General features: G+C 32.1%; 1 protein-coding gene and 1 long non-coding RNA gene across 2 annotated transcripts; both read left to right on the top strand.

Annotated features, from left to right (window-relative positions):
* Window positions 1-2,221: 2,221 nt before the first annotated feature.
* On the top strand, window positions 2,222-4,464 carry LOC145805808 (uncharacterized). Its single transcript, XR_014347960.1, has 2 exons — window positions 2,222-3,183; window positions 3,900-4,464. It is a non-coding gene; the product is annotated as an uncharacterized LOC145805808 (long non-coding RNA).
* Window positions 4,465-7,508: 3,044 nt separating this feature from the next.
* LOC145805372 (pentatricopeptide repeat-containing protein At4g17616-like) lies at window positions 7,509-8,612 on the top strand. The gene is made up of 3 exons (XM_082900493.1): window positions 7,509-7,613; window positions 7,801-8,007; window positions 8,127-8,612. The coding sequence occupies exons 1-3, from the start codon at window positions 7,509-7,511 to the stop codon at window positions 8,610-8,612; spliced, it is 798 nt and encodes a 265-aa protein (XP_082756619.1).
* Window positions 8,613-10,477: the final 1,865 nt, after the last annotated feature.

Here is a 10,477-nt window from a genome sequence, read left to right as displayed (position 1 = left end):
CTACAAGAAAATACATTTTTGGCGATCATTTTTGGCGACTAAAACAAATTTAGTCACCAAAAGTTACGGAATCGGCTACCAAAAATAAAATTCGTCGGTAAAAGTCAAATGTTTAGCTACTAATTTTTTTCAGTGGGGGAATATTGATTATTGGCGACTAAAAAAAAATTAGTAGCTAAAAATATCACAATTGGCGACTAAAAGAAATTTAGTCTGCAAAAATGCCAGAAATTGGCGACAAAAAATAAATTTAGTCGCTGTAGGTGTACATTTGGCTACTAAAACCTTTGGTCGGCAAATGGAAAATAAAAAATTAATTTTTCCCTTTTGGCGACTAAAAGTTGATTTTCAGCGACAAAATATAATGTTAGTCGCCGTAGGTGTACATTTGGCTACTAAAACCTTTGGTCGGCAAATGTAAAATAAAAAATTAATTTTTACCTTTTGGCGACTAAAATTTTAGTCGCCAAAAGTGATTTTCAGCGACGAAAAATAATGTTAGTCGCCAAAAAATTAAAATAATTGGGGGGAAACATTTTAAATTTTGGAGGGATTTATCAAGCCCCCAAATCTTCAACACATTCCATTCTCTCTCTCTCTGACCCTTGAAGACTCCCCGACGAAGCTAACCCTCCAAAACCCATCTCCGATTTTCACTCTCCTCTGTCCCAATTGTAAAATTTTTGTCTAGAATGGACTTGGAAGAAGAGTACGATCCAAGCTACAACAATGAAGACGAAGATGAGATCACTCAAGAAGACGCTTGGGCTATAATCAGTGCTTACTTCGAAGAGAAGGGTCTGGTTCGTCAACAGCTCGATTCCTTAGATGAGTTCATTCAGAACACTATGCAAGAAATTGTTGACGAGTCTGCAAATATCGAGATTCGACCCGAGTCATAGCACAACCCTGGTCACCAGGCCGATCTCGCTGAGGTTCTACTCTTAAATCACTAGGTTTATGTCTTCTGTAGTTGAAAACCCAGTTGAAAAAATTGGAAATTGAATCAGATGAAATTGAATACAAAATCAAAGTTTTGTGTTAGTTTACAGGGTTTCTGTGTAGTTTTCAGGGAATGTAGTTTTGTGATAGTTTGGCTGAAGTTGAACTCAAAATCAAAGTTTTGTTATGGTTTTGGGGGTAGCAGAGTTAATTGTTAGTAGTTGCAGTTGGGTGGTGAAAATAAAGTTTTGTGATGATTTGATTGAAGCTGCAATGAAGATTGAAGTATTTGTAATTTGTGATGCATTAAAACTAGTTGATTTGGATTGTCTTTTTTTTTTTTTTTTTTGGGTAATGGTTTAGTATTAAAATTTTATGAATATATATAAATTCATTAACAATATAAGAGAGTTACATTGCTTCAAATCTAAATGTAATGTTAGAAATCATACTTTCCTATCCTCTTTTATTTTCAATTTCAATTAATTGAAGCACAAAGCAATACACTTTCTGGAAAATCTATTTAGTTGGGTTTTAAATCAATCTGCATATCATAGATGACTGCCTATGTGCTTCCATGATAACCCAAAAAATAATAAAATAAAAACCAAACAACTGATATTGTTTATGAATGGGAATTGAAGAAGCAGGCCATCAATTTCCTTCTTTGCATTGTTGATGGAAATGTCTCCCATGAATATAATAATGAACATGTGGAGTGTTCGATTTATATGTCTAGTCTTTTTGCTACTTTGCAGATATATTGTGAATCCTTGTTTTAAAATTATAAAGGTGGATCAAATTATAAAGTTTTTTTTTTCTTCCTAGTGCTAAACAACGACTCTTTGGTCCTTGTGGAAACTCACAATGGGCTGACCGTAGTTTTAAGAACTTTTATTTGATATAGATTTAGGTTGTTCTTTTCATTAGTCATGAGACCTGTTAATAATGTTAATAACTATACCTATAATTTAATAACTATATTGATCTGTAATTGATCTGTAGATAGCCTAGCAGATAGTTGTTGCACAGCTAGACACCTTCTTTACACAGCTAGACACCTTCTTTACACGTTCTTTTCCTTTTGCTTTCATTTGTATATTTCCTTTGTTCATCATTTTGTCTTGTAAAACATCTCCTATATAATGGAGGTTCCATTTGGTTGCAATAGATATACAAAACACAGAGCTAATATTTGCTCTCTCAATTTCTTATATTGATTTGGAACTCTGATCTATGCTTAGGAAATTTGGGAATTCATTCATTTGTTCTGAGTAACTTCTATTGGATATAATAATTATTAGGACAAATCTACAATGTGTGTGCACCCCTAAAAAGGGTATGGAAGTGATTCCTTTTCAAGATAATGGCTTAATCCTAGATGGGAAAGGAAGTGATCCTAATCATTGTGCAGTCCAATTGTAATTGAAATATTCTCACTAACAGGGACATCAATAGATTTTGTGGAAGGCAAAACACTCAGCAATTTGAAGAGAAGATTATTCCTAAAAAATCGTTTTATTAAGCACTGAAAATGCTTTTCATTTCTTTATTATGGTCACTATGTCCATTGTAGTTTTCTAGTTTGCTTGAGAATATTGCCTTCATTATCTTAAGTGGGAGCATCGTGTAATGGATCACATTTTTTTAAATTATCTTAAGCAAGATAATTATTTACTGAAGGTATCCAGAATTGTTCATCATTTGCGCATAACACAGAGCAACATGAGTCAATGGTAGGGCATCATTTTATGTTGGCCGATTAGTTGGTAACCGTAGGCATCGTAGCTCTGCAAGTAGCAGGGTGCATAATCTGTCAAGGAAAGTGACTGCATAATATAATCCATTGACTTCATCATTTTTTAAAATAAATAGGGGAGCTTAAGAGTTAAAAATGAAGCCTATCTTTTGTGATCCCAGAAATTTAAAAATGGGTTTCTGTAATTTCTTGTGAAATTAAAATATGATCATCATTGTAATTTGCTTCAATTAAATTTATACTGTATTTTGTTGTTTACTTCTTTGATTGCTATCAATGACTTGTAAATGCATCACCCTTCTGTTTGTATTATTCGTTTCTGTAATTATGATATACACTCTTTGTCCTAGCAAACATATGCAGTGAATCATAATCAGCTATGATCTAATTTCTTACAGGCAGAAAACTATTGGTCACCGTACCAATTGCAGCAAGTGCAAGTTGGGCCGAGGGTAGTTTTGTGGAGATTGCTTATACACAAGGTAAATTTAAAAACGTATATTGTCTATCAAAAAAATATTTGAGGATTTTGTTTTTTCCCCAAATATTTGCAAACTATGTGATGCAAAATAAATGGAAGCTGTGTTGAGGCTTATTGAAAATTGAGATTTTTTCTTTGTTGTCAGAAAAAAAGGTGAACCATGTTCTGTTCCTTACCAAATGAAATTTGTATGCATCAAGTCATAAATAGCGATTTGATGTTTTTTTGCAGTAATTTTTAAAATTTGAACTCTTAATAAGAATAAATATGATTTTATCTTACTAGCTTACATGATATGTAATCCTAATAGACATGTTTAAAGTCTTACCTCCATCATATGAATAAATACCCTTTTCTATGAATAAACATTTTGGAAGATCAGCCATTCAATTAGATATACCACTTGTAATGGTAGTGCTGCCCATGAATAAAGAGAAATATACAATTGGAGGTGTGCAATTACAACATGAAGCATTTACTTTATTTTTAATCTATTAACCTTAGGATGCTATACGACATTGTTTATTTTCAATATATGACATTGTTGTTGGTGATGTTATACCTCTTAAGATTGGTGATCAGGTGAGTGTAGCCTATTTAAGTGGGTTTGATTTGTCGAACATACAAATTTGCTTTTATGATCCATTATTACAACCGTAGATATTACTGCTTATGAACACGAGAAAAAATAGGTTGTTACCTTTCCATTTTTCCCAGGTCCCAGTAGATGGAATCATAATTTCTGGTCATTCTCTTGCCATCGATGAATCTAGCATGACTGGGGAAAGCAAGATTGTAAGTTATTTAGAATCAACACAGAATGGGGATTGTTGATGGCAAGTATCTCGGAAGTATTTGAGCATTTAGTTTTTTATGTGATTTATTTAAATTAATTCACCATCAAAAAAATAAATAAATGCGTATGTATCATATTTATAATCACCTAATTTCAAATTCAACCCAGTGGGATTCATTTTATGTCTTTACTCATTTCAAATGTGCTCTAGCAACAATGAATTGTACTCTCATTCACAAGCTCTGGTCAGGACCCATATGGTGTGGAAGAAGGACAAGAAGAGAATCAGGAGAGTGAGGTGCACCTGCTATTTCCCTTCCCACTGCAGGCATCCGTAGTGTGTGTGTGTGTTGGGTGGGGGGAGCCATCCTAACAATAACTCTTTGGTCCTTGTGGAAACTCATAAATGAATGTATATTTAAGAATGCAGCACCAGAATTGTATATTTTACACTCCAATTTTATTTACTAATTTTAGGATTGATTATCAGGTTGATATTTTGTATTACATATTTTGTATTACTAAATTATTGAGGTTGGAATATACTTGGGTCGTATGGAATATGTATTACATATGTGGAATGGAATGGAATTGGATGTCAAATGGAATTTTTGGCATGCACATTGTCGAATAGTTGATAATATATATTTAGTATTGATGGATTTTATTGATTATACATTGTATAGGTTGTACTAATCATGGATATAGGTGGTTCAGAAATTTAAAAAAAAAAAAAAATTGTAATATAGTATTTGGCTACTAACTATTTTGGTAGCCAAAAACTATTTTCAAATGTTTTGGCCACTAATAATGTAGTAGCCAAATGAATAAAAGTGGCATCCTTTGGCGACTAAATGCCATGGTCGGCAAATAGTTCAATTAGCGACTAAAACTTTAGTCTCTAAATAGTTCAAATTAGTTTTGTTATAACTTTCGGCGACTAATATTTTGATCGCCAAAAATATCACTTTTGCCGACAAACCCAACTTTAGTAGCCAAACGCCAAACGTTGACGTTTGACGACCAATAATTTAGTAGCTAAAAACTACCTTTTCGGCGAATATTTTTTTAGTCGCCAAAGGGTCACATTTGCCAACTACACAAATTAGTAGCCAAATGTTGCATTTTCAGCGACCAAACTCGCGTTTAGTCGCTAAAACATTCGCCGACAGGGTTTAGGCGACTAAGTTGGCGACAAAAAAATTTAGTCGCTAAATGGTTTTGGCGACTAAAAAGGTGACCTTTGGCGACTAAGTTTTTGGTCGGCGAAAGTCTACTTTCTTGTGGTGATAACAAATGACCACTTTTATTTATAAATCATCAAGTTGATCAACAATATTTAATGATGGCATAAATATATTTTAATTAACAATTCAAATAATTTTATTATTGTATAAGAAATTAGTTAGAAATTTTATTTTTTATATTAATTCTGTTAAATACAAATATTCTAACAATAAGATATTTAAAATTTTCAAAAGTATAAGGGATAGTCCTTATTTTAAAAAAACCCTAAGGAGTATATTTATAATTTTCCGAAATTTTAATACAACTTGAAATGAAAAATAAATATTTTTCACATGACATAACATAGTGGAATTGTCAACCAGTGGTAATTTGAGATAATTATTACATAATTATGAAAAAAAATTATATTTATATTATTAATATTGGTAAACTTTTAACCACTTATTTGTAATTAGTTTGTATACTAGTACGAAATTTCTCCTATAATTTGTTGTTGAGTTAATTATTTTTTAATCCTTAACATTTAGTTTTACAAGAAATTAATTTCAAAATTACTTATTTTGTTTGTTCCTTAAATTTTCAAGACTAATGAAAAAATCAACAAGTGTCTGTTTTGTTTTGAGTTTCCCTTTATTTTTAATGAATTTTTTTTATAATTTAATAAATTCTTTATATTTTTTAAATTTATTTAATCAAGATGAATATAAAAAATAAAATAAATTAATTAAAATATTAAAAATAGACGAAAACCTGTGTGCATTTTTATTGGGATTTTTGTTTATTTTTAGTAATTTTTTTAATATTTTAGTTAAAAAAAAATTTATCTTTTACATTCATCTAATCTTAATGTATCTACAAAAATCCAAAAAAAAAAAAAATTTACTGAAATATAGACAAATTTAAAAATAATTTCTCAGATTGTAACTAAACAAATTCTCCCAAGAAACTAGGGATAAGATAACCCATTCCACTATTGTAGGGCTCGGTCGACTCATATTTTCCTGGCAACCAAACAGAGCCCAATTGTGAATCACCCAAGACTCCAATGAAAGAAACAACGCATCAATCGTATCCAATCAGTGTGATTCAACGAGGTAAGCTCGCTCTCTCACTCTGGCTCTGAATCTAGTTCGATTGTGAAGAAAATGGCTACCGATTTCCCCCTGTTTGATTCGCGAGAAAGCATGAGAGACAGGAAATGAAGTTGAATGCTTGATTTGTCAAAAACTTGCTTATTTTATTTACCGAGAACCAAACGGAGCATTAATTTTTTTTATTTTTTTATTTTATATCTATTAATCTGACTGTCGTTCTATTTCCTTATATCTTTTTTCTTCATCGTTTTTAAATTATGGACAAAAAAATTAGATTTTAATGAGCCTCTGCATATAGATAAAGAGGAACTGCAATTTAGATTTTCCAATGAAGCATTTTTTTTTTTTTTTTTACGCAGTAAAATATGACTAATGATTGACATAGACAACCTATCTTATTTAATTTAATGTACATAAAATAACTAAATGTGCCATAATTTTAGTCTAAAGTTAGTGCAGTAAGAGGTTTTTTTTTTTTTTTTTTTTTTGTCTGTGTGTGTGTGTGTGTGTAATATACTCGTAGTCGTAGTGGATACTTGATACATAGTTCCTTGATTCGTAGGTTTTTACACAAACTTTGACACTGGTATACTGCAATACCGAAGAATTGGGAAGGGCTTTCCTTCGAATAGGGATGTGGGTTTTATATGTTATTGCTTGTTGAAGTCAGTGTGAGCGTGATATGTCTCATTCAAATGCTTTTTATGTTTTCATCAGTTTTTAATGTTGATGTGAATAATGATACGTCTCAGATAATTAGTCAGAAAATTTGTCGAAGAACACCTGCAAGGATACACTACTGGAATTGTGTGGTCAAGTATGTAATCTTATGTGGTGTACGGTTAATGGGTTAACCTTTTCCTTGAATTGCTCTTCATCTAGGCATAGTAAATCCGTCATTGTCCGTTCTAATCACATGTACTATGGTTGTTTAAAAATGTGAATCTGAATGGCAAAATCATTGGAAAAAACACTCCTATTACATCCCTGCTTCACTAGGAGTTATTCATCAGTTTTCTGTATCTCTTCAATTACTGAAATGCTGCTTTAAGATCGGTTTATGATGCAGAATGTGTTTGCAGTTACAATTTCCAGATATATGCCATAAGCATTATCGGAGTCCCTTACTCTTAACATTTCTCTACTAGTAGTAAGACAGAAAGCATATGCTGGGACGGATCATCGCACATGGTTCTGCTCAGAAAGCTCGAAGTGGCTTTGAAGGATCATCAAGTTGATGAAGCATGGGAAACTTATAATGATTTTAGAAACCTGTATGGTTTTCTGAAACCAGTCTCTCATGAGTACACTGCTACTTGAGTTGTCCTACTCATCTGATCCCCACTGGCTGCAGAAGGCATGCGATAGTTTTTCTAATGCAGAAAGAGAAATCTGATTTAGTTCGATCCAACTTCCTGATTAAGCTCTCCCTATCCTTGGCAAGAGCTCAAATGCCTGTTTCCGCATCCATGATTTTCAGGCTGTTGCTGGAGAAAGAGAGTTTTTCCCCAGCGAATATATTTGGGCAGGTCTTTATGCATATGGCGAAGACAGTGGGACATATCTTGCATCAAATATATTGATTGAGCTTTGTGATCAATTTCAACATTCAAGTGCAAACAGATCTACTTCTACAAAGCTGATAAAACCTGATACGATGATCTTTAACCTTGTTCTTGATGCTTGTGTGAGGTTTGGGTCATCTTTCAAGGGCCAACAGATTATAGAACTGATGGCACAAGCAGGTGTCATAGCTGATGCACATACCATTGATATCATTCTCCGATTTATCAGATGAATGGTTAGAGGGATGAGTTGAAGAAATTTAAAGATCGTATTGATCAGGTTTCAGTTCCTCTGCTTCATCATTACGGGCAGTTCTATGACAGTTTGCTGAGCTTACATTTCAAATTTAATGATGTCGATGCTGCTTCGGGACTCATATTAGACATATATAGATGTGACGAATCTCTTCATAGTAAAAAATATAGAAAAGACCCCCAGAAGCCTTACCTAGTGCCAATTGGATCTCACAATCTCAGGGCAGGGTTGAAAATACAGATATTACCTGAGCTGCTACAGAAGGATTCTAAAGAGGAGCTTTTTATATATAAGAATGGGAAAGTTGTCCTCAGCAACAAGGGAATGGCCAAGCTTATCCTACAGTACAAGGGATGTGATAGGAATAGTGAGTGGTCAAAGCTGTTAATTACCATTCAGAAGAAGGTGGCTTCATTGAAAGAAGACAGTTTGTGTTCCGATGTGATTGATGCCTGCATCATGACATTTTAGATCACATGAAGGTGGCAGGGACTTCCATGGGCACTAGTGTAAGATTATAAGTCCTATATATTAAAAATTAAAATACTATAAATATAAGTAATTATTAAAATATAAATTTAGATACATATCGTTTGATATTGTTATTGTCTTGAATTTTGCTTTATTGAAAGAATATGGCATTCACAATTGAAAAACCTTAGCACCAGCTCTCCCTTCCTTCTCCTAATCTTTATGTTGTCTTTTCAATGGGGCTGACAACCCTTTGATCTACATATATATAGATATATGTAAACTCTAATAAGGATAGGAGAGGGGATTGGACCTAAATAAAACAATTATTAGGCCTTCCCATTAAGGAACTCAAATAACTTAAAACAGGCCTAACACCTCCATATCACATATCCACATATAAAATAATAAACACACTAAGATGGATCATGGCCCAAAACTTTATGGATCACAATAATAATTTTAGACTCATACCAGTCAATTTATCTGAATCACTTTCAACCCGTTTTTCACAAACCAAACAAAATATAGTCAATGACAGCCTAATTAAGAATAAATTCTTACATTCTCCTACTTAGGCAACATTGACTACTACTTTAAGAAAATATTTTATTTAAGAAAAAATGACTCTCGGGTTAAACAACTTTAGTGACCACATAAATTTGATTCAGAATAGAAACATCTCAGCACAGAATCTCGTTCAATGAAAAACATTAATATCGAACTGTAACGGTAATTATGCTATTGAACAACATAACACCCTCCACAATTACAAACACTAATATCTCACCAACATAGATTCCTATATGTGATAAAGTGTAGTGTGGAATTTCAGCATAATTGACCCAAAAATTATATAACATGCTAATTCCACATTCAGTCCTCTGTATGGTCTTGACAAGACCCTGCAAGGAATTTTATTCCATTTTATACTTCCAAAATAAGCCTTTATCCCTCTAAATCGAGGTCTTTCATGCTTTAAACCAAGCATCATACTTTATGGATCCATATACACTTCTAAACTGAAGTATTAATCTTTATATCTCAAAATTAAAATATAACTGTAAGAGCTCATATAAGAGGTATACATGTATGACAATTACCATTTATGTGTACACACACTTAACTATAAACAAAATGTGAATAAACATATTAAACTTTATTAACTGAAATATACCATAGATAATATTCATGGGTAAAAAAAAAATTCTTTAACCAAGCACATAAAAAACTGTAAAGTACCCATATGCTCAATATATTTAGCAAACTAAAATTTGGCCAAAGCCCTTTATTCAGAGGATCAATTAGTATGTATTCTATAACATGTGCTCACAAAGAACATCATCTTTAACAACTCTCTAATTTTGAAGTACTTTAAAATTATGTATTTAACAACATCAGAGTTTTTGTTATTTTTCGTAGAGAAAATTAAAACCATATATGATAATACATCTTTATAGGTTTGGAAATAAAATTAATAATTCCAAACTCTGAAATAAAATTCTTTAATTATATAACTCAAGTCGAGCTCTAAAACATGTTGCATAGTGAAAAATTATAAGAGATTTTATGAAACTCTTTCATGAAACAACACCTCATGCAAACATAAAACTATAACCAATAATAGATACTATATCATTTGAGCAACTACCAAAGTCGACATAGTACAACCAATGATATTAACATAATTAATTCTTTTATAAACAATCGTATAATCTTTAATTCTCTATAAATATCATAACACTTTATATGTTCCAACCCAATGGTCAAGTCTTAAATTAAAATAATAATTGTCTAACAAACTAATTGCATATGCACCAAGTTTAATTCAAACTTTATAATTCACTAAACTCTCACAACACTAG

This window comes from Camellia sinensis, chromosome 13, assembly GCF_055761805.1.
Source record: "Camellia sinensis isolate YWXY chromosome 13, ASM5576180v1, whole genome shotgun sequence".
NCBI classification, from domain to species: Eukaryota; Viridiplantae; Streptophyta; class Magnoliopsida; order Ericales; family Theaceae; genus Camellia; species Camellia sinensis.
The sequence above is the reverse complement of the archived record's forward strand: the minus strand, read 5'-3'. Positions and strand labels throughout refer to the sequence as shown.